The sequence below is a fragment of the Chlorocebus sabaeus genome, chromosome 6 (assembly GCF_047675955.1).
Source record: "Chlorocebus sabaeus isolate Y175 chromosome 6, mChlSab1.0.hap1, whole genome shotgun sequence".
Lineage (NCBI taxonomy): Eukaryota > Metazoa > Chordata > Mammalia > Primates > Cercopithecidae > Chlorocebus > Chlorocebus sabaeus.
The window spans coordinates 13642794-13666510 of record NC_132909.1 but is presented as its reverse complement, the minus strand read 5'-3'; the positions used below and the strand labels follow the sequence as shown (position 1 = coordinate 13666510).

General features: G+C 40.3%; 1 protein-coding gene across 8 annotated transcripts; it reads left to right on the top strand.

The window, feature by feature from the left end:
* Positions 1–298: 298 nt before the first annotated feature.
* Positions 299–22570, top strand: ZNF227 (zinc finger protein 227). Of its 8 annotated transcripts, none has more exons than XM_037991784.2 (6): positions 299–998; positions 1520–1682; positions 6198–6259; positions 9606–9732; positions 10940–11002; positions 16692–22570. In XM_037991784.2, the coding sequence occupies exons 3-6, from the start codon at positions 6200–6202 to the stop codon at positions 18809–18811; spliced, it is 2370 nt and encodes a 789-aa protein (XP_037847712.2). In that variant the 5' UTR covers positions 299–998; positions 1520–1682; positions 6198–6199; the 3' UTR covers positions 18812–22570. The 8 variants fall into 8 exon arrangements, with proteins under 8 accessions (XP_037847712.2, XP_037847713.2, XP_037847709.2 ...); XM_037991781.2 differs by having other exon boundaries at positions 300–998; positions 10919–11002; XM_037991782.2 differs by lacking the exon at positions 299–998 and adding an exon at positions 1005–1176 and having other exon boundaries at positions 10919–11002.
* Positions 22571–23717: the final 1147 nt, after the last annotated feature.

Sequence of the window (23717 nt, the reverse complement as noted above, 5' to 3'; positions counted from 1 at the left end):
TAGCTATCCTCAGCAAGCAAGCTGTTCTGAATTATATGACTGTGCTATTAACGAAAGTGGAAATCCACAATATATTCTGCCTTCCTTGTATTTTTTTTGGTCTTTCATTCTTTTTGTAACTAAAGAGTAGTTTTCCTATTAGTTGATCCTGTTAAATGTGAAAAAGGGTTTCCCCTGCCTTTTTTGGAGACGTGGTGGGTATAATTCTATTAGTACAGGATCACATGATCTGTTTCTCATAATCGTTTGTTTTGTTTTTTGTTTTTCTGAGACAGAGTCTCACTCTGTCACCCAGGCTGGAGTGCAGTGGCACGATCTTGGCTCACTGCAACCTCCACCTCCTGGGTTCAAGTGTTTCTTCTGCCTCAGCCTCTCAAGTAGCTGGGACTACAGGCGCGGGCCACCACACCCGGCTAATTTTTATATTTTTAGTGGAGACCGGGTTTCATCATATTGGCCAGGCTGGTCTCGAACTCGTGAGCAAGTGATCCGCCCCCTCCAGCCCCCCAGCCTCCCAAAGTGCTGGGCTTACAGGCGTGAGCCACCGCGCCCGGCCTATAATCTTTTTTTTATTTTAGGGCTCAAATTCTTCACACATTTGCTATTACTTTTGTTAATAAGAAAAACCTAAATTCCACTGACATCAGAGAACTGCTTCGGCCTGGCTAAACAGCAAGAAGCCATAAAGGGGATTCTGGATGTTGTAGTCCGGGAGCTCCGAGAATTTGGAGGTTCTTTTGTCACACTCTCGGTAACCCTCTCTCACTCGCTCTTTCTCTTCCTTTGTTTGTTTGTTTGTTTGTTTAAGCGCGAAGACGGGGGCACCTGGATGATTCTTGCTCCTGGGAATTCTGGGAAACGTATTCCAGAACTCTGTCCGAAAACAATTGGGCCGCAGGAGCGCGGGCCTTCTGGGAAGAGTAGTTCAAGAGCTCTGGGCAGGGAGAGCCACTTCCGCCCCAGAAAGCGAGGCCGCCACCATCTTTTGGGTCTGGGAGGTGAGTCAACCCGTCACCCACCACGACCCCTCTTGAACCTTTTCAGCCTCCGCTTGGGAATAGGCGCTCCCCAGCCATCAGTCTTAGGATGGAGAGGTCGCGGCCGCGGCAGAGGCCGAGAGGCCGAGGGTGGAAGTTTGCTCTCCTCCTGCACTTGGCGAGCAGCGCCGCTACTTCTGTGGGTATAATAAACAGCAAGTTAACTGTGATCCGCGCTCCTATTTCCTCATCTTTAAAATAGAATAAAGATAGTAGTTACTAGGTAGGGTTGTAATTAGAATTAAACAAGATAATACGGGTGAAACCTTAGAACAGTGGTGGCACCAGATACTGGGTTGGCTTGTGCTGTTGATACAGTGATTACCTCGCAAGCGCCCTTTTTACTGGAAGCTCCAGTGAAGAGAGAAGAAAGGTCAGGGCTTTATGCCATGACGTATCCTTCAGGAGACCGAGCTCTTTCCGAACTTTTACTGATTTTTTTTTTTTTTTTTTTTTTTTTTTTTTTTTTTTTTTTTTTTTAGGAAGGATTGAGTCATCGGGCTCCAATGCGTGGGGATGTTTACTGCCGTTTATCCGGGATGGAGACTCCATCATGCTAACTGACAGCGTCCTTTTATTCTCCGGCTCCTAATTCGCAAAGAGGAGGAAGGAGGGACTTCTTGGCTTCTCCCAGCATAGCCCCAGGTACCTGCTCTTGAATGCACTTTGTTGTTCCGTTTTCTGCCCTTTCAGTTAGTCGTTTCCTTCACTCAGTAAGTTACTACTGAAAAATGATGAAATATTTGTTGAATAAATGTGAGAGTGGGTAGGAAAGCTATTTGGAAATGAGTATTACCAATAACATCTTACCACTTTGATTTTAAGCCTTTCGTCTGTGGACCATAGCTATTGATGAAGTAGGTCTAGTTATTATGTTATGAGGAAATTAGGCAGAGCTTATGTTATTAAATACTTTCCCGAAGTTATTCAACTGATAGTAAGAGGTGGATTTGGGATTGAACCCAAGCATTCCTTTTCAGAGTGTGTGATCTTTTTTGTTTGTTTGTTTTTGTTTCTTTGGTTTTTGTTGTTTATTTTCTATTCCTTTTTCAGTGTCTGTGATCTTAATGATATAGTCATCTTCAGTTATCTTAAATAGTAATCCATATGGCTACAGGTGAGTCGTTGGAAATCAGCCTTGGGAATGTAGGTATAGATTTTACTGTGGAAGACCTCAAAAACTGCACTGATGAATTTTGAATTTTTTAGAAAAATCTTACAACATCTCACTTACTTAATTTCATTCTATGTCAAAATATGTCATATTCTGGTTATTAGATGTAATGAATGCTCATTATAGGATGCACTATCCAATCCAGTAGCTGTAAGCCATGTGTGCCCTAGGAGCACTTGAAATGTGTCTAGTTCAAATTGAGATGTGCTATAAGTGTTAAATACACACTGGATTTCAAAAACTTTGTGCAAAAAGTGTAAGATGCCTTACAATTTTTTGTATTATTTGTCAAAATGGTAATATTTTGGATTCAATGGCTTAAATAAAATATATTGTTAAAATTAACTTTGCCTATTTTTGTTTTTGTTTTGCCTTTTTTATATGTCACTGCTAGAAAATTTAAAATTACGTATGTGTCTCAGTATATTTCTATTGGACAGTGATTCAGAAAACATAAGAATAAAGAAAAAATTACTTATAATAAAACTGCTGGCACTTTATAGTGTTTCTCTTTAGTATTTGCTATGGATGTTTCTCAAAATAGGTTTGGTATTCTGTGTAGTTTTTTTCTTATTATGAAAATTTTCTTTTTTTCTTTCTTTCTTTTTTTTTTTTTTTTTTGTGATAACGGAGATTCATTCTTGTTGCCCAGGCTGGAGTGCAATGGCACAATCTCAACTCACTGCAACCTCCACCTCCCAGGTTCAAATGATTATCCTGCATCAGCCTCTTGAGTAACTTAGGGATAACAGGTGTGTGCCACCACCCCCAACTAATTCTTGTATTTTTGGTAGAGACGGGGTTTCACCATGTTACTCAGGCTAATCTCAAACTCCTGACCTCGGGTGATCCGTCCACTTTGGCCTCCCAAAGTGCTGGGATTATAGGCATGAGGCACTGCGCCCAGCTGAAAAATTTCAAGCATATTCAACTGTCAAATGAGTGGTGCAGTGAATCTCATGTAACCAACACAACATTTGCTGCAGACTATCTCCTACTCCTTCCACCCCCCCTCCTTTAAAAAAAAAAAAAAAAAAAAAACTAGATTGTCTTAAAGCAGGAGTCCCCAACCCCTGGGCAGCAGACCTGATACTAGTCTGTGGCCTGTTAGAAACCTGATGGCACAGAAGGAGGTGATTGGAGTGGTACCACCTGAGATCTGCCTCCTGCCAGATTAGCAGGGGCATTAGATTCTCATAGGAGGGACTGCATATGCGAGGGATCTAGGTTGTGCGCTCCTTATGAGAATGTAACTAATGCCTCATGATTTGAGGTGGAACATTTCATCCCCAAACCATCTCCCCGTCCCCATTCATGGAAAAATTGTCTTCCACGAAACTGGTCCCTGGTGCCAAAAAGGCTGCAGACGGTTGTCTTAAAGCATATACCAGACATCAGGTCAGTAGTTTTTGTTTTTTTTTTTAAATGGAGTCTTGCTCTGTTGCCCAGGCTGGAGTGCAGTGGCCCCATCTTGGTTCACTGCAACCTCCGCCTCCTGGGTTCAAGCGATTCTTCTGCCCCAGCCTCCTGAGTAGCTGGGGTCAGTTTTTTTTTCATATTTTACCATGACCTCTGAAACTGAAGCTTTATGTTGCTATTTGCTCAGTACAGTATATCTTTTTTTGGTCTTTTTCTTTCAAACTTTTTGTCATTATGTTTTTGTAGCGTCTTTTAGAATATATTTATATATATATATATTTTTTTAGTGCAGTCTGGGATAATTTGCTTTTACTATCTCTGTGTATATTTTGTTCTCCTTTCTTGTGTTTCATTGTTCAACTTATTCCCTTTTATTTGTGCTCAACTGGTCTGGGGTTTATATGGTTTTGTGTCATTCTTCTAACTTTAAAAATATTCTGTTAGCAAATACTAAATTTAATCAGCATGTGTTCTTATTCTGAAGAATATTGAGACTAAAAAAAATCTAAAAGAAGATGGGGCCAGGCGCAGTGGCTCATGCCTGTAATCCCAGCACTTCAGGAGGCTGAGGCAGGTGGATCACCTGAAGTCAGGAGTTTGAGACCGGCCTGGCCAGCGTGGTGAAACCCCGTCTCTACTAAAAACACAAAAATTAGCCGGGCGTGGTGGCGTGTACCTGTAATCCCAGCTACTTGGGAGGCTGAGGCGGGAGAATCGCTTGAACCTGGGAGGCAGAGGTTGCAGTGAGCTGAGATTGCGCCATTGCACTCCAGCCTGGGTGACAAGAGCAAAACTCCATCTCAAAAAAAAGAAAGAAAGAAAAAGATGATGTACCTTTTTTTTTTTTTTTTAAGAAGACTAGGTTTTTATAGGTCTACTTTTTATTATAACCACCCTCAAAATTTGTCATTATAGTTCTTTGGCTTTTTTTAAACAAAGATTATTATATTACCAATATAGTCACAAATGTTTTCTTACCGTTGCTTTTTACAGTCCATCTTTTAGGGTTCCCATGGTTACAAATTTTTCTTCATTTTTTTTCAGCTAAAATATTGTTTCTTTCTCATGTAGATTATCATTTAGTTGAACATAGAATTCAGGTTGACAATTTATTTTGGAGGTAATATTAATTTGTTTTAAATTTCCATTCTGTTACCCTATTTCTGTCAAGCCAATTGTTATTTCTTTTAGGTCAACTATATTTTCTTTCTAGGAGCTTTAAGGTGATTGTTGTTTCCAGTTCTTTATGTTTGTTTAGTCTTTTGCATTCCTGAGTTTTACTGCGATTTGTTTAGGAGTATGTTTATTTTTATTTATACTGTTTGGAATTTCTGTATGCGAACTTGTATCTTTTATCAGTTGTGTGAAATTCTCAGCAATTGTATCTTGAAATTAAGACCTCTCAGTCATTCCCTCCATCCTGCATTCTCTTCTCCCATTCCTGTTAGACAAATATGGAACCCTCAATTTATCTTTCATGTTTCTTGATTTTTCATTTGTGTCTTTATCTTTCCCTTTGCTGTGTATTTTTCTCTGTGCACATAAAAGAGATTTACCAATGATTGTTTCCAGGCTTAATGAAGTAAATTGACCTGGAATGACACATTTTAGAAAACTGATATCAGTGTCAGTAAAATATTACTAGCTGGGCAACAAATTAAAAAAGAAATTTTAAGTCAGATTTTGGCTTATCAGAAATTAAAGGTGACTTTCATAGGAGAGCAATATTTGCAAGCCAAGTGTATGATGCAAAGTATCATCTGCTTTTTTTTTTTTTTTTTTTTGAGACAGTCTCACTCTGTCGTCCAGTTTGGAGTTCATTGGTGCCATCTTGGCTCACTATAACCTCCATCTCCCAGGTTCTAGCAATTCTCGTGCCTCAGCCTTCCAAGTAGCTGGGATTACAGACATGCACCACCACGCCTGGCTAATTTTTTATTTTTGGTAGAGATGAGGTTTTGCCATGTTGGCCAGGCTGGTCTCAAACTTCTAACCTCATGTGATCCTCCCTCCTTGGCCTCCTAAAGTGCTGGGATTACAGGCAGGAGCCATCATGCCAGGCCTCATCTGCTTTTTTGTAACTGTAAGAGAAAGGGACTCCTGGTTCTTGGAACTCTCCATCTACTTATTTAATCCTTGGAAAAACCCTATGAAAGAGGTACGATTTATGATTCTTACCATGTCCTCATTGTATACATAACAGAAGTGAGGCACAGAGAGGGTTTTTAATATCCCCAAGGTTACACAGCTGGTAAGTATCATTTCTAGGAATTAAACCCAGATACTTGACTTGAGAGCCCTCATATGTTGTTGCACTGCCTCTTGTTTCCTACTGTCTCTGCCATCAGATATCCTTGTAGCAGGAATGCTGCGTTTGTGCAGACTGTTCACTGCCCAATGGCCCTGAACTATCATGCTTTTTTGTAGCTGGAATACAGTCCATGTTCTGCTTACCAAGCTGTATGTGGCTATACCTGTCTGAAGTAGGGCTATTTCTGTAATTTCCCTATATGTCCACATGGGCTAACAGCAGGCTTGTGTCTCATGGTGTCTTTGGTCTTCCCCAGTTATGCCATCTCAGGACTATGACCTTCCCCAGAAGGAGCAGGAGAAAATGACCAAGTTTCAGGTAAGTAAAGGATTCCTTACTGTCTTTTAAGGTGTGATTTATTTCTCAAAGATTAGAGATTTATTTTTTCTCTTTCTTGAAAAGGTTAGTGGAAAACAGATCTTCAGGGCATGTTGTATGCTAACATGTGTTTGTTTTAGTTTATCACCTTTACTAATTTACAAAACAGTGTTTGAAAAAATAATAGAAGCTTTAATCAAAAATAATCTACACTACTATCCTGCTTATGAACTAGCTTTTTTCATTTTCCCATGTTCCTTTTTCATACACATTTTGCAATACTTGGGTAGATGAAATTTTCAAGTGTGTATTCTCCACTTAATTACATCACCTGCATTGTATGTGATTACATCATATGCCATTGAATTGCAGTGCCCTTAAAAAACAACAAAAAAAACTATTCCTTATTTAGCCTTTCAGATATTTTCAGAATTTTACTACTTTAAAGTAAATCCAGTGACTTTTTTTCCTACACATAAAAACAATTCCATCAAAAGAAATTCTGGTGGAATTCAATATTATTTGTCCTTAAAGTTTTAGGAACTCTGCATTGAAGAGGTTCATGTCTCAGTTTCATGTTGGTTCCCTCAGGTGTTTTGTAAACAGAACATCTAAAGAATGACATGGTGTAATTTTATTAGATGCTTTCAGAGAAGAGCTATATGTTTTTTCCTGTTTATGTTTTTATCACTCATTTATTTCTTGTATGAATTTATTTAATCAAAGTAACTACATGTACGTAAGTTTCGGGTCTAGTAGTACTTAGATGTCTTGCCAGCCCTTTCTATCTGTCATTGCTTTTTTCAGATGTGAGGATGGAGATGATTTATCTGCAGTTTAAATAGGAAGAAACAGGTTATGGGAACATTTTATGGCTGCCCCAAATTTCCCAGGTAGCTGACTCATTGGACACTGAAGCTTCCAACTATTAGGAATATCTGGCATTCTGTTTTCATATAAAGGTAGACAGAACAAAAGAGTTTTCCATTCACAGACATGAGCGCATATCATAGAAGTACCTGATGTTACCTTTTTATTCTTTTGAGACAGAGTTTCATTCTTGTTACCCAGGCCGGAGAGCAACGGCATGTTCTCAGCTTACTGCAACCTCTGCTTCCCAGGTTCAAGTGATTCTCCTGCCTCAGCCTCCCAAGTAGCTGGGATTACAGGCATGTACCACCATGCCTGGCTAATTTTGTATTTTTATTAGAGACGGGGTTTCACCACGTTGGCCAGGCTGGTCTCGAACTCCTGACCTCAGGTGATCCACCCACTTCGGCCTCCCAAAGTGCTGGGATTATAGGCGTGAACCAGTGCAGCTGACCCTGATGTTACCTTTTGGAGGACAGACCCCAGCAATGCCCCTCATCCAGTTTCCATCTCAATGCCTATCTCTTCTCTAGTTTTGTCTCTTAGTCATTCCATGAACGTAGATACTCAAGCACAGTTTTTATGTAAGTGTTTTAAATTTCCCTACAGCAAAAGCTATCAGGCAGCAAACCGGTGGCATATACGTAAACATTAGGTAAAGGTCTAATAGCTAAAATTCCTGTTAAGATTAGTAATATAGAGAAAATTCCAACTGGAGTATGAGCAAAAGAAATGAGTAGGAGTGTCATAAAGAAAAGAAACAAATTTATAAAAAAAAAAGATGGTCAGTAATAAATCTGTGAAAATGTTAATAAAATAGCTTTCTATTTATATATTGGTTTTACTTACATTGTCAATGACCTTTTTAGAAAAAGGAACTGAGTCCTATTTAGCCAGGGTCTAGAGATTCAGGAATGCTTATACTGTTGCATGAAAAGTGAACTGGGAAAACCTTTGGAGGGGAAAATCTTCCATTACATTTCCAAAATTTTTAAAGTAAATATTCTGTGACTTTGCAGTTCCTTCTTCTTGACCATGATCTCTGTAAAAGGATCTTTGCAGTATTGGTTAGAGTAAAAATCTGTAATTAATTGTACATTATTTGGATTGGTTAAAGATAAATCATCAGTTCCAAGGAATACTATTGTATGTAGTCAAAAATGGGACAAAAGAGATCATAAAGATATTTGTTGTTTGAATTTATTGAGCACGTATGGTGTGCCAGGCACTTCTAAGTGCTTTACATATATTTATTCATCTCATCCTTTCAAACACTTTATGATTATTTATTTTAATTTTAAACATTTATTTATTTTAAGACACTGTTCCACTCATCATCCATGCTGGAGTGCGGTGGCGCCATCTTGGCTTACTGCAACCCCCACCTCCCAGGTTCAAGTGATTCTCCTGCCTCAGCCTCCTGAGTAGCTGGGATTACAGATGCACATCACCACGCCTGGCTAATGTTTTTGTATTTTTAGTAGAGATAGGGTTTCAGCATCTTGGCCCAGCTGGTCTCAAACTCCTGGCCTCAAGTGATTTGCCCGCCTTGGCCTCCCAAAGTGCTGACATTACAGGTGTGAGCCACTGCGCCTAGCCTGAAAATGTATTTATTTTTAAAAAGTGAGACAGGCTGAAGTGCAGTGGCACAATCATGGCTCACTGCAGCCTGAAACTCCTGGGCTGAAGTGATCCTTCTGTGTCAGGCTCGTACACCTTATAATTTAGATACAATGATAAAGAAGAGGAAATTGAGTTAGTGAGAGATTAAGGAATTTGCCCAAGGTCCTATAACTAGTAAAAGGCAAAACCTTGAAATTTGAACCTGGCCAGACTCCAGAGCCAGTGCTTTAAGCAGCTGTGCGTCCTGTAGTAGGTGGATGTGACATGTGCCTTGAAAGCACTGGAAGAGCTATATACCCGTCCTGGGGGTTGCTGAAGGCCTGTGAGCTTTGCAAACATTAAAAACAATGATAGGGCTAGGTGGGGTGGCTCACACCTGTAATCACAGCACTTTGGGAGGCCGAGGCAGGCAGATCATTGGAGGTCAGGAGTTTGAAACCAGCCTGGCCAACATGGTGAAACCCCGTCTCTACTAAAGAAATACAAAAATTAGCCAGGCGTGGTGGTGGACGCCTGTAATCTCAGCTACTTGGGAGGCTAAGGCAGGAGAATCTCTTGAACCCAGAAGGCGGAGGTTGCAGTGAGCAGAGATCGCACCACTGCACTCCAGCATTGGTGACAGAGTGAGATTCCATCTCAAAAAAGAAAAAAACAAAAAACACTGATAAAGTCCAGGCTTTGTGGGGATGGGTGTAGGAGATAGTGAGAGAGGGAAAACTGTCACAACTGAAAATTGACAGATCTCTTGGAATCTATAACCATTTTTTTGTGGTGCTCTTTTCCTTCTTGATGCCACCCTTCTTCCAGTGGAGGTTAGTTGTAAGATTGAGGTTACATCTGTTTGATGTTGTAGGAGGCTGTGACATTCAAGGATGTGGCTGTAGTCTTCTCCAGGGAGGAACTGCGACTGCTGGATCTTACCCAGAGGAAGCTGTACCGAGATGTCATGGTGGAGAACTTCAAGAACCTGGTTGCAGTGGGTGAGGACAGGCACTGTCTGACCCTGAATTTCAACTCCGTTGAGAATCTCTTTGCTCTCAGGTGTTCACGGGTTTGAACCTTTTAAAACGGTTCCTTGCTCTTGAAGACAAAAGGTTTTCTAATCTCTGGGAAAACAGCACAAGTTTTTCTGGTCTTTCTGTTCAGGCAAAATCCTTTTAAATTGCTGGTTCTCAACCACAGGTGATTTCGCCCCCAGAAGATATTTGGCAATGTCTGGAAATGGTTGTTACACCTGACGGAGGGGTGCTATTGGCATCTTGTGGGTAGTAGCCAGGAATTCTGCTAAATCTCCTACAGTGCACAGGACAGTGCTCCCAACAGAATTGACCAGTCCAAAATAGTAGTGCCGCAGTTGCAAAACCCTGTTTTAAATGAACCGTAAATGGACAATTTAGCTTCTATGCTTTATCTTTCAAACACCTTGTCTTTCAAATGAAACCCATCAATACATTAACTTAGTGCATTATATTGGCTTTTTTTTTCCAGTGAAATAAAACAGATAAGGATAGAAAATATCAGAGTTCCTTATCAGGAACTGCTCACATTGCATCAAAAACTGTGACAATTTTCAGTGAATGGTGTGAGATATAGTGTTGCAAATGTGATGAAAACAGACATTGGCTAAGTATAACTTGAGATATATATATATATATATGTACACACACACACATATATATGTATATGAACTCTAGGCCACAACCTAAATTTCTTATTATAGTTCATGATCTAAAAACATCTTAAAATAAATCACTCTAGAGGCCGGGCATGGTGGCTTATGCCTTTAATTGCAGCAATATGGGAGGCCAGGGTGGGTGGAGCACTTGAGGTCAGGAGTTCGAGACCAGCCTGGCTAACATGGTGAAACCCTATCTCTACTAAAAATGCTAAAATTGGCCGGGCATTACGGGTGCCTGTAATCCCAACTACTCAGGAGGCTGAGGCAGGAGAATTGCTTGAACCCTGAAGGCAGAGGTTTCAGTGAGCCGAGATTGTGTCACTGCACTTTAGCTTGGGCGATGGAGTGAGACTCTGTCTCAAAATAAAAAATAAATAAAATAAGTAATAAAATATCACTCTAGAGGTTGTGAGGCTTATACGGTTCAGACAAAAATGTATTTTAGTTGTGTGTTCATCTTAAATACATATAAATCTACATTTTCATAGGGCATCTTCCCTTCCAACCAGATATGGTATCCCAATTGGAAGCAGAAGAAAAGCTTTGGATGATGGAAACAGAAACCCAAAGAAGTAGGTATTCTGGTGAGAACCCTGTGTGTGTTCTTTCAGGTACTGGTTAGTCTGCATCTTACCATGTCCATTACCTCCCTGGTCTGAATGTGGTCATCTTTCACCTGGATTATAACAACAGCTTCCATGCAGGTCTCCCCACCTCCTCCCTTGTGCTCCTACAGTTTACTTTCTAAATGGTAGCCAGAGTGGTTATTTTTTTAAATATCTTTATTTTTTGAGACAGGGTCTCACCGTGTCACCCAAGCTGGAGTGCAGCAGCGTGACTGTAGCTCACTGTAGCCTCAACCTCCTAATTTCAAGCGGACTCCCCCCTCAGCCTCCTAAGTAGCTAGGACTATACGTGTATATCATGACACCTGGCTAATTTTTTATTTTTTGTAGAGATGAGGTCTTGCTGTGTTGCCCAGGCTGGTCTCAAACTCCTGGACTCAAGCATTCTTCCCACCTCAGCCTCCCAAACTGCTGGGATTATAGATGTGAGCTGCCGCACCTGGCCCAGAATGGTTCTTTAAAGAACACATTAGATTGTCATTCCTCTGCTCAGAAGCCTTCACAACCTTCCCATTTCACTCAAAGTCCTTGTACTGAACTGCAAGACCCTTCCTGGTCAGATTTCACCAAGTTTCTCTTTGATCTCCCATTCCTTTCCCTTTGCTTAGATCATCTCAGCCATGCTGGCCGCCCTTGGAGTATTTGTTAAACATACCAAGTTCCCTTCTGTTCCATGGCTTCTAACTAGCTCTCCTCGTTGCCTTGGTGGAGAGTCTCCCCAGCACCTTACTTATTGCACTCAAGTCATTGCTCAAATGTTATATCATTAGAGAGGTCTTGTATGTTTAAATTTACCATTTTAATTTAAAATACCATCTTCTTTCCATTTTCCATCCCCTTACCTTTCGTTTCTCTCCTCTTTGCTTTCTCTTTAATTCGCATATTCCTCAGGTCTACTTACTTAAAAATTAAAAGTAAGCTGGGTATGGTGGTGCACACCTGTAATCCTGGCTACATGGGAAGCTAAAGTGGGAGGATCCCTTGAGCTGAAGAGTTCCAGACCAACCTGGGCAACACAATGAGACTCCATCTCTACAAAAAAAAGAGAAAAATTAGCCAGGCATGTTAGCATACACCTGTAGTCCCAGCTACTTAGGAGGCTGAGGCAAGAGGATCAAGTGAGCCCAGGAATTTGAAACCAATCTGGACAACATAGTGAGACTTTGTCTCACACACACACAAAATTAAAAATAAAAATTAGGTATTCCTAGATGATGTGAATTTATTTTATTTTATTTTATTTTTTTTTTTTTTGAGACCGAGTCTTGCTCTGTCACCCAGGCTAGAGTGCGGTGGCGCCATCTTGGCTCACTGCAACCTCCGCCTCCCAGGTTCAAGTGATTCTCCTGCCTCAGCCTCCCAAGTGGCTGGGATTACAGATGACCACCACTACGCCCAACTAATTTTTGTATTTTTAGTAGAGATGGGGTTTCACCATGTTGGCCAGGCTGGTGTCGAATGTCTGATCTGATCTACCCACTTTGGCCTCCCAAAGTGCTGGGATTACTGGCGTGAGACACCGCGGATGATGTAAATTTATATGCTCTCCCCACCCCAAAAACAAAACAAGTAAGCTTATCTATTAACATGATAGACTAGGCTCTGAATTCTGTGAGTAGTTGATGGATATAATTCATCCTCTTTGGTTCATCTCCCTTTTTAGGTCTACATGCTGCTTCATGTTTGATGTGTTTAGGAATGTCAGATATTTGCTTCACTTTACTGGGTCTCATTTTCATATGCAAACTTAACCTCGGGAATTATCCTAGGTATTGTTACTTTTCATTTTTGCATAATAAACAAAGTCCTTCTTTTAACAAATCTTGTAGCATTTTCTGCCACCTTATCTCAAAGGTTTTTCTTTGATACCTTCAACATGTTTCAGGATTTTGCAACCATGCTCCATGTACAAGTAATATTCTGAAACATTCTTCCTAAGTCAGAGGAACACATGTTAAAGGGCTTCCCCTGCCTTCTCACCCCTGCTCCCCGAGATGTAGTTTGGCTGTGTCACCCAGGCTGGAGTACAGTGGTGTGATCTTGGCTCACTGCAACCTTTGCCTCCTGTGTTCAAGCAGTTCTCCTACTTCAGCCTCCTGAGTAGCTGGGATTACAGGCACTTGCCACCACGCCTGGCTTGTTTTTGTATTTTTAGTAGAGATGGGGTTTCACCATGTTGGCCAGGCTGATCTCGAATTCCTGACCTCGTGGTCTGCCTGTCTCAGCCTCCCAAAGTGCTGGGATTACAGGCATGAACCACCATGCCCAGCCAAAGGGTTTATTTTTATAAGAATTATTAACAAAAAACTTAAAGAGAATGGAGACAAGTAGATATCACATCCCTTTTACTCTGAGAGTTAACTCATAGATTGAGAGCACAGCAGTATGATTAATTATTTGGGAACACTGTCTTCTAGTGGATGTCTAACATAACTCGTAATTTCTAAGACATTTTTGGATATATAAATATTCAAACCTACTAACTTTAGAAGATAAAAGCTATTCACAGCTGTTGGAATGTGTAACTACACTATCAAAAATTATCAATGGCAATATGGCAGGTATTACAGTTCATCAGTTTCCTTGTATCAGTATCAAGTTGACTTTACTCATTGGTGAAAACTGCCTTATCCATACAGCTGACTTCCCACTTTCCCTTCCCTCTAATACCCAAACAGTTATATAACTTACATACAGTAGTTCTTCAGCAGTTTTGAATTGGACATTTCCAGAAGTCCAAAGGCACTGACATACCTGTGGAGTTGAGGTGAGTCTTGATTAGGCAAAGAAAATTCCAGAATTTCTAAATTGGTTTTCCAGTGTAATTTGCATCCACATGTATTAATCTTAGCTTCCACCACAAGCAATGTGAGAAGCACTTTACATGTTGCGGTGACTTCTGGTACCAAACACCTGAAGTTAGTCTGGACTTTCAGAGTAAGGGCATAGTCTTCCACAAGACTGATCTCTATACCTGCTCTAAGTTTAGGGATTCCCAGATAATTTTGCTCACCTCTGACCAAGTAGCTACAAATTTGAGAGTTCCATGATAATTTGTTAGAATGACTAACAGAATTCGGGAAGGTGCTGGACTTACAGTTTTTTGGTTTTTTTTTTTTTTTGAGACGGAATCTTGCTCTGTCACCCAGGCTGGAGTGCAGTGGCATGATCCTGGCTCACTACAGCTCCGCCTCCCAGGTTCTCGCCATTCTCCTGCCTCAGCCTCCCGGGTAGCTGGGACTACAGGTGCCTGCCACCACGCCTGGCTAATTTTTTGTATTTTTTAGTAGAGACAGGGTTTCACCATGTTAGCCAGGATGGTATCAATCTCCTGACCTTGTGATCTGCCCGCCTCGGCCTCCCAAAATTGCTGGGATTACAGGCGTGAGTCACTGCACCCGGCCTGGACTTACAGTTTTATTATAGCAAAAAAGATACACATTGGAACCAGCAAAAGGGAGAGATGTATAGGGTGAAATCTGGGAGGGTTCCCTCTTCCCTTTTGTAAGGACTTGTGATTACTTCGGGCTGATTGGATATTCTAGGATAATCTCCTTAAGAGCTTTCATTTAATCATATCTATAAATTGCTTTTAAAAAAAATTTTTGTAGACAAAGAGTCTTGCTCTGTCGTCCAGGCTGAAGTGCAGTGGCGCAATCTTGGCTCACTGCCACCTCCGCCTCCTGGGATCAAGCGATTCTCGTGTCTTAGCTTCCCTAGTAGCTTACAGGTGCCCGCCACCATGCTAGGCTAATTGTTTTTGTATTTTTTTTTTTTTACCAGAGACAGGGTTTCACCATGTTGTCCAGGCTGGTCTCGAACTCCTGACCTCAAGTGATCCACCTGCCTCCACCTCCCAAAGTGCTGGGATTACAGGTGTGAGCCACCTGGCTTGTGAATTCCTTTTTGCCATGTACATTAACTATTCACAAGTTTGAGGGTTCAGGATGTGGACATCTCTTGGGGGTCGCGTGTCATTACTCAGCCTGCCATATCCAGAAATGTGTAGATACCTGTCAATATTTTTTTTTCAGTTTGTATTATTAGAATGTAACATTTCATTTAGGCAAATTACTTGATTAGGACTTGGTAAACCACCCTCTAAGCATTTTAAGCCAAAGTCTTTCATATGTTTCTAACCATGACCCTCAACATAAGTATAATTTTACATCTTGACTACGCATAAATATGTTTATATTTATGTGTATGTTTACAAACTACTCTTATTGCTTTTAATACACTAAGCATGTTCTTATTCTGGTTTTTCTTTTTTTTTGGTCACAAGTTATATACTTGGTTTCATGGTGCACTAATGCATCGCAGCAATTTGAAAACCCTTGTTACAGTGGGGATAAAGCAATGAAGAAAACAAAATGCGTGTTTTTTTCCATGACTATTACATTCTAGTGGGTCTAAAGAGACAAAGGAAAAAAAAAGAAAGTATATAGTAAATCAAATAATAAGTACTGTGGGGAAAAGTCAAGCAGGGTAATCGAACTGGGAAGAGTCGAAGGTGTATGGCAGGCCAGGTGTGGTGGCTCAGCCTGTAATCCCAGCACTTTGGGAGGCCGAGGTGGGCAGATCACTTGAGGTCAGGAGTTCGAGACCAGCTTGGCCAGCATGGCAAAACACCATCTCTACTAAAAATACAAAAATTGACTGAGTGTAGTGGCATGCTCTACATGTGGCAGTAATCCCTGCTACCTGGGAGGCCGAGGAAGAGAATCTCTTGAACCTGGGAGGTGGAGGTTGCAGTGAGTTGAGATTGCGCCACTGCACTCCAGCCTGGGCGACAGAGTGAGACTCTGTTTGAAAAAAAAAAAAAAAAAAAGGTGTATGGTGGTACTGTTGATTTATTTTTAGATCGTGTGTTATGGAAGGCATCATGGATAGAGTAACATGTAATATGTGAGCAGAGACCTGACAGGAGCAAGAGAACAAGCAAGGCTCCCTGCTTTCTGGGAGGAAGTTTCCAAGCTGAACATACCTCTCCCTCTCTTCGTCTTCTGTGTTAGCTTTGAGAGTTTGCATTATGCTCTATTTCTTTCCTCTCCGAAGTTCTCTCCTAGTTACACAAGATTAACTTTCCCTTTTCCACTTCTTGTCCAGAGACCTGGATTTCTACCAGATTTTAGAACAATGATCTTATTCCAACTGCTTTCCCAAATTTCCTGTTGGATAATAGTTTCTAACAGGATCTAAAATACTATTTTATGCCTACAGTCTGAACTTTTCTAACCTAACTGGTTATTAGAATCCTACTTATCATAAGTCTACTGAGGAAGAGGTGAGTAGGCTATTAATTGATGTTATTGTAGTTCGCAATGTGGATTGTCTTTTTGTTGCCTTGCAGCTACCTGATTTTAGCTTTTAGCTCTCATATTAAATTGTTAGACTTAGAGTTCTAAATGGATCATGTTTATACTTAGTGAATGGGAGCCTGTGGACCCCATTCTTTGTTTACACCTGTATAAAAAACATGACAAAAGAATACACGATGCTGTAAGGACAAGGTCACTTTTTCCCTGGTTTATCAAGGCTTTCTCCTATGGCCTAAGTGTGAAATTCTGATATTTCTGAAGAAAGCATTTACTGCCCTCATCTCTAAATATTGCCTTTTTTTTTTTTTTTATAGGCAGCAAGCATCAAAATAAGATGGAGACGCTCCAAAAATTTGCATTAAAATACCTTTCAAATCAAGAGCTATCCTGCTGGCAAATCTGGAAACAGGTTGCAAGGGAATTAACCAGGTGTCTTCAGGGGAAGAGTTCCCAGTTACTACAAGGTGACTCTATTGAGGTTTCTGAAAATGAGAACAATATAATGAACCCTAAAGGGATTTATATTGAAAATCAAGAGTTTTCGTTTTGGAGAACCCAGCATTCTTGCAGGAATATATATCTGAGTGAGTCACAGATTCAGAGTAGAGGTAAGCAAATTGATGTGAAAAATAACCTGCATATACATGAAGACTTCATGAAAAAGTCACCATTTCATGAGCATATTAAAACTGACACAGAACCGAAACCCTGCAAAGGTAATGAATATGGCAAAATCATTAGTGATGGCACCAATCAGAAATTACCCTTAGGAGAGAAACCCCATCCATGTGGTGAGTGTGGAAGGGGCTTCAGTTATAGCCCAGGGCTTCCCCTTCATCAGAATGTTCACACAGGAGAAAAATGCCTCAGTCAAAGCTCACATCTGCAAACTCTTCAGAGAATTCACCCAGGAGAGAAACTCAATAGATGTCATGAATCTGGTGATTGCTTCAATAAGAGCTCTTTTCATTCTTACCAATCTAATCATACAGGAGAAAAGTCCTATAGATGCGACAGTTGCGGCAAAGGATTCAGTAGCAGCACGGGTCTTATCATTCATTACAGAACTCATACTGGAGAGAAACCCTATAAATGCGAGGAATGTGGTAAATGCTTCAGTCAGAGTTCAAATTTTCAGTGCCATCAGAGAGTCCACACTGAAGAAAAACCATACAAATGCGAAGAGTGTGGTAAGGGCTTCGGTTGGAGTGTTAATCTCCGTGTTCACCAGAGGGTCCACAGGGGTGAGAAACCCTATAAATGTGAGGAGTGTGGTAAGGGCTTCACTCAGGCTGCACATTTTCACATCCATCAGAGAGTGCACACTGGAGAGAAACCCTACAAATGTGACGTGTGTGGTAAGGGCTTCAGCCACAATTCACCATTAATATGCCATCGGAGAGTCCACACAGGAGAGAAGCCATACAAGTGTGAGGCATGTGGGAAAGGCTTTACCCGTAATACAGATCTGCATATTCATTTCAGAGTTCACACAGGAGAGAAACCCTATAAATGTAAGGAGTGTGGTAAGGGCTTCAGTCAGGCTTCAAATCTTCAAGTCCATCAAAATGTCCACACTGGGGAGAAACGATTCAAATGTGAAACGTGTGGGAAGGGCTTCAGTCAGTCCTCAAAGCTTCAAACCCATCAGAGAGTCCACACTGGAGAGAAACCATACAGATGTGATGTGTGTGGTAAGGATTTCAGTTATAGTTCAAATCTTAAACTACACCAAGTAATTCACACCGGAGAAAAACCATATAAATGTGAGGAATGCGGGAAGGGCTTCAGTTGGAGATCAAATCTTCATGCGCATCAAAGAGTTCACTCAGGAGAGAAACCCTATAAATGTGAGCAGTGTGATAAGAGCTTCAGTCAGGCCATCGATTTCCGGGTACATCAGAGAGTCCATACTGGAGAGAAGCCATACAAATGTGGTGTCTGTGGTAAGGGCTTCAGTCAGTCCTCTGGTCTTCAATCCCATCAGAGAGTCCACACAGGGGAAAAGCCATACAAATGTGATGTGTGTGGAAAGGGCTTTAGATACAGTTCGCAGTTTATATACCATCAGAGAGGCCACACTGGAGAAAAACCTTACAAATGTGAAGAGTGTGGGAAAGGCTTTGGTAGGAGCTTGAATCTTCGCCATCATCAGAGGGTCCATACGGGAGAGAAACCCCACATATGTGAGGAGTGTGGTAAGGCCTTCAGTCTCCCCTCAAATCTTCGAGTCCACCTGGGTGTTCACACCAGGGAAAAACTCTTTAAATGTGAAGAGTGTGGTAAAGGCTTCAGTCAGAGTGCACGTCTTCAAGCCCATCAGAGAGTCCACACTGGAGAAAAACCATACAAATGTGACATATGTGATAAGGACTTCCGTCACCGTTCACGTCTTACATATCATCAGAAAGTCCATACTGGCAAAAAGCTTTAGAAATGAGAAGTATGTTACCAACTTTTGTCTGAATGCACCTTTTCAAGTTTTTGGAGAGTGCATGCTGGTGGTAAACCCTATAAAAGTATTGAGAGTGGAAGGGGGTTTATTCACACTTGGGATCTTTCTAACAAATCCATCAAGATGATGACATAGAACCATGAACAGGAATAGAACTCGTATTTAGGGGAAAAATGGGGCTTGTGGCTCTCTTGGTAAGATCTAGTTAATATAAATGATCACCTTTCAATGTGAATATATGCCTGAAGATAATGTGTGGAAGGATATTTGCAATATGCTAACTGGTTTTTTGGCCAGGGAGAGTTTTGAGTTACTCCTTTTCTTTAATTTTCATTTTATACCTACAGTGATCATTATTTTCATGAAAGCTGTAAAGCTATGAAAAATGAATAAAATTACTGACTAAAAATTTTCTGTAACTAAGGACTCATAATATGATTATTTTATATGGTACATAGATTTAAAATTAAGGAATATATCCCCAGGGATGAATCTTTGATCTTCAGAAGTAAATAGATGTCTGCCATAGAGGTATATTAAAGGATAGTATGGATGGGCATGGTGGCTCATGCCTGTAATCACAGCACTTTGGGAGGCCAAGGCGGGTGGATCACGAGGTCAGGAGATCAAGACCATCCTGGCTAATATGGTGAAACCCCGTCTCTACTAAAAATACAAAAAAATTAGCCAGGCGTGGTGGCACGTGCCTATAGTCCCAGCTACTTGGGAGGCTGAGGCAGGAGAGTCGCTTAAACCCGGGAGGCAGAGGTTGCAGTGGGCCGAGATCACGCCATTGCACTCCAGCCTGGTGACAGCGAGACTGCGTCCCAAATAAATAAACAAATAAAGGATAGTCAGTGCATCATTGTTTTAATAGCAAACAGAAATAGTTGGATTGCCAAAGTATTTTGTGCTTTACCAATCCAGCAGCACACTCTGCAGACATCAAATGGGAAAAGGTAAATTTTTAGCTGTGGATGTTGGAAGATGTTCAGAGTATATTAACTTGAAAAAAAAAATGTGAGATTTTTATGTGATCCTATTTTGTAAAAACGCATAGATGAATAAGTATTTACTTATAGTTCTCTCTAAATAATGGGATTTTACTTTATATATATTTTTATATTTCTTTAAACTTATTTTGAAATAATTTAAAACTTTCAGAAAAATTATAGAAATTATATAAAAGCTCCCATATACTCTTTACCCAGATTCACCAGTTGTTAACATGTTTGAATTATTCTGTCAATAAGTATGAGCATATATATACCCATACTTATACATGTTATATGCATTTATACATAAAGTTTTGCCATATGAATATGTTATATCCTTCTCCCTACACTAAATACTTAGGTGTGCTTTACTAAGAACAAGGATATCTACTTAGCTTTAATACAACATTCCAGTGATTTATTTAGTTAGAGACAGGGTCTCATTCTGTTGTCCAGGCAAGTGCAGGGGGGTGATTATAGCTCACCCCAGCCTTGAACTCCTGGGCTCAACTCCACTCAGCCTTTCAAGAAGCTGGGACTGCAGGCGTTGACCACCATGCCCACCTAATTTTAAAGATTTTTGTAGAGATGGGTTCTCGCTATGTTGTCTAAACTGGTGTCAAACTCTTGGACTTAAGTGATCCTTCCACCTCAGCCTTGAAAAATGCTAGGATTATGGGCATGAGCCATTGCACCCAGAAAGAAAATTTATTATTGATTCATAACACTATGTAACCTACAGACCTTATTTAAATCTTACAGTTATCCCAATAATATATTTATTGGTTTTCTGCTCTAGAGTCCAAAGATTACACATTGCATTTAGACTGCTTTAATCTGAATTGCTACCTCTTTCATTGTTTTTAATGACCTTGATATTCTTGAGATTATTTTGTAGAATGTCTCTTAATTTGGATTTGCCTGAGGTTTCCTTACAATTGGATTTGAATTACGTTTTTTCCCCTGAGGATTCTAAGTGGTATGCAGCACATCAGGAAACACGGTATGTTTGTACCTTTATAGGTGATGTTAACTTGGAACACTTGATTGGGGAGGGCCATGCTGGGTTTTTCCACTGTGAAATTACTATTTTTTTCTTTGTAATTTATTTATTACAAAGGTAACTTGTGGGGAGACACTTCCTGACTCTATAAATAACTTGTTTTTCATAAATTTTCCTCCACTAGTTTAAGCATTCTCTAAGTCTGGCCTAAATCAGTAATTGCTCTGATGGTGTAAAAGGGTGATATATTCAACTTTCATCATTCCTCCAACACTTGTTAGATTATTGTTCTACTCTAAGGAAGTTTCCCTTCTGTCCTGTTTGCCCGTCATGTATTTTTAAATAAATTTGAGCACATCTACACAATACAGTGTTCCAAGCTCATCTGGTATTCTTCCTGCCCCATCCATGGAATTTGCTGTTTCTTTGAGAACTCAGATTCTTCTGATTGGGGGATGGTAGTTAAACATCAAGATCTGGGTAATAGCTGTAATAGATGTGCCTTTTTTTTTTTTTTTTTTCCACTAGGGGATGAAGGAGGGGAAAGAGGTATATAGACAGGAAGAGAAGTAGAAAGGTAGAAAGAATTAATGATGAGTTCCTGCTTTTATCTCCAGTTCTTAATATCAGAGTTTTTTTTTTTTTTTTTCTTCTAGCCTTACCCCCATTCTGTGTTGCATCTTCATTCTTCAAGAATCAGAAATTTGTCTCCCAGTATCATTCATATATTTACTGGGGAATGTGGACATGCATCCAACTAGAACTTGGGGGTTCTGTCTTTTGGAGAGAATGGGAGTATTGGATGACTGATGCCAGAGATGATTTTTGAATGGCATAGTCTCCTAAACATTACAATTTTTCACATTCTCAGGGTATTGACCCTTTAAACCAAATAAAATGTTCCCATAGGATCATGAAGAAAAGTATCTGATAGAAATATCCAAAGATATATTCAGATGAGAGCCTTCCAGTCAATGTTTCCTTGCAAGTACTAGCACAGTTAATGTTAAGGAATGGTTTCTTGTGAACAGTTGTGGAGCTCTCCTAGCCTGTGAGTGTCACTGATGCCCCTGATTAACATTGCTTTATTTACCTCTCATTCTCTTCTTAACCTTCTCAGAGGTAGTTTGACAAAGTCTCAAACCGCATCCCTCTACTGCTTCTTGAGAGGACCAAGGCATTTTAGGAGAAACTACTGTTAAAGAGACCAAGTCCGAAGGTTGGTAACAAAGTAGTATAGTATAATAGCAGACTCTCAGCCAGGCACAGTGGTTCACATCTATAGTCTCAACTACTCAAGAGGCTGAGGCGGGAGGATCACTTGAGCCCAGGAGTTTGAAGCTGCAGTGAGCTTTGATTGCACTACTGCATTCCAGCCTGGGTGACGGTGAGACCCCATCTTGAAAAAGCTGGCTGGGTACAGTGGCTGCCGCCTTTAATCCCAGCACTTTGGCTGGCCAAAGTGGGTGGATCACCTGAGGTTAGGAGTTCCAGACCAGTCTGGCCAACATGGTAAAACCCTGTCTCTACGAAAAATACAAAAAGTTAGCCAGGCGTGGTGGTGGGCACCTGTACTCCCAGCTATTCGGCTGAGGCAGGAGAATTGCTTAAACCCAGGAGGTGGATGTTGTAGTGAGCTGAGATCGTACCATTGCACTCCAGCCTGGGCAACAGGAGTGAAACTCCATCTCAAAAAAAAAAAAAAAAGGAAAAAAAGAAAAAGCCAACCCTGGAATTAGACTTTCTTGTTCAGTGTAGCCATTTGCTAGTTGTGTAACTGCAGACAAAATGCTTAACCTCTCTATTCCTCAATTTGCTTGTGTTGTCAATGTTTGAGGATAATATCTTTTAGTTCTGTGGTAAGGGTTAAAACTATATGCCTGGCATATAGTAAGATCTGTATAGTGTTAACTATTATTTTCAACATAGATGTCACTATTACTAGATATCTGCTAACTTATACTAGAAATTTCTAAACAAGGGATCAGTAAACTATAGCCTGCTGGCCAAATCTAGCCTGTGTTCTTTTTTTGTACGACACGAGAGCTGAGATTTTAAATGTTTAAAGAGTTATAAGGAAAAAAAAAAGAATATGCTACAGAGACCATCTGGGGCCCACAAGACCCAAAACATTACTGTCTGGCCCTTTTTAGGAAGTTTGCCATTCCCTGGTCTAAGCAAATTTTAGTTTCTCGGAAGCCTTGCTTCTGAGATACATATGTACTACAGATATGTGTTATCTCAATTCAGCACTTCTCAAGTCTTTTAGGTTTAAAGAAATGCTCAAATTGACATAAGAAAACACAAGCATATTTTTTTAGAGAAAATTAGGACCATGTATGAAGCAATGTGCTGTGTGTCCAATGTGTAGCTAATCTGCAATTCTATGAATAAATGTTATGTTTGTTTTTTTTTTTTGTAAGTAAACTTAGGTTTTACAGGTTTAAGTACCTTCCCTAAGTCAGTCAGTAGTAAATGCCACAACCACAGTTTGAACTCAGGTCTATCTTGCTGACTTCAAAGCTACTCTTAAATGCTGTCTGCATAAATTACATTGCAAGGCCAGAACGCCTAAGTTTACATTCTGTAGAGCATGCATCCCATTTCACATGAATAAAGTACAAATATAAGAATGGAATATCCTTCAAAAAGTACCAAATTTGCCTAGGAAGTGTTTTGCTCCATTTCAACTCAGGCTTTTCCTATAATAAGTTAATAATCTAAGGCAAGCTTGTCCAATTTGCAGTCCAGGACAGCTTTGAAAGTGGCCCAACACAAATTCATAAACTTTTTAAAACATGAGATTTTTTTTTTTGAAAAATTTTAAAGCTCATCAGTTGTTTTATGTGTGACCCAAGACAGTTCTTCTAGTGTGGCCCAGGGAAGC

Excerpts from the sequence above, each read along its gene's own strand:
- ZNF227 (XM_037991781.2), top strand. The coding sequence starts at position 6,200 with ATGCCATCTCAGGACTATGACCTTCCCCAGAAGGAGCAGGAGAAAATG. Across the intron at positions 6,260-9,605 it reads AGAAAATGACCAAGTTTCAG|GAGGCTGTGACATTCAAGGA; the intron begins GTAAGTAAAGGA and ends TTGATGTTGTAG. Across the intron at positions 9,733-10,918 it reads CAAGAACCTGGTTGCAGTGG|GGCATCTTCCCTTCCAACCA; the intron begins GTGAGGACAGGC and ends ACATTTTCATAG.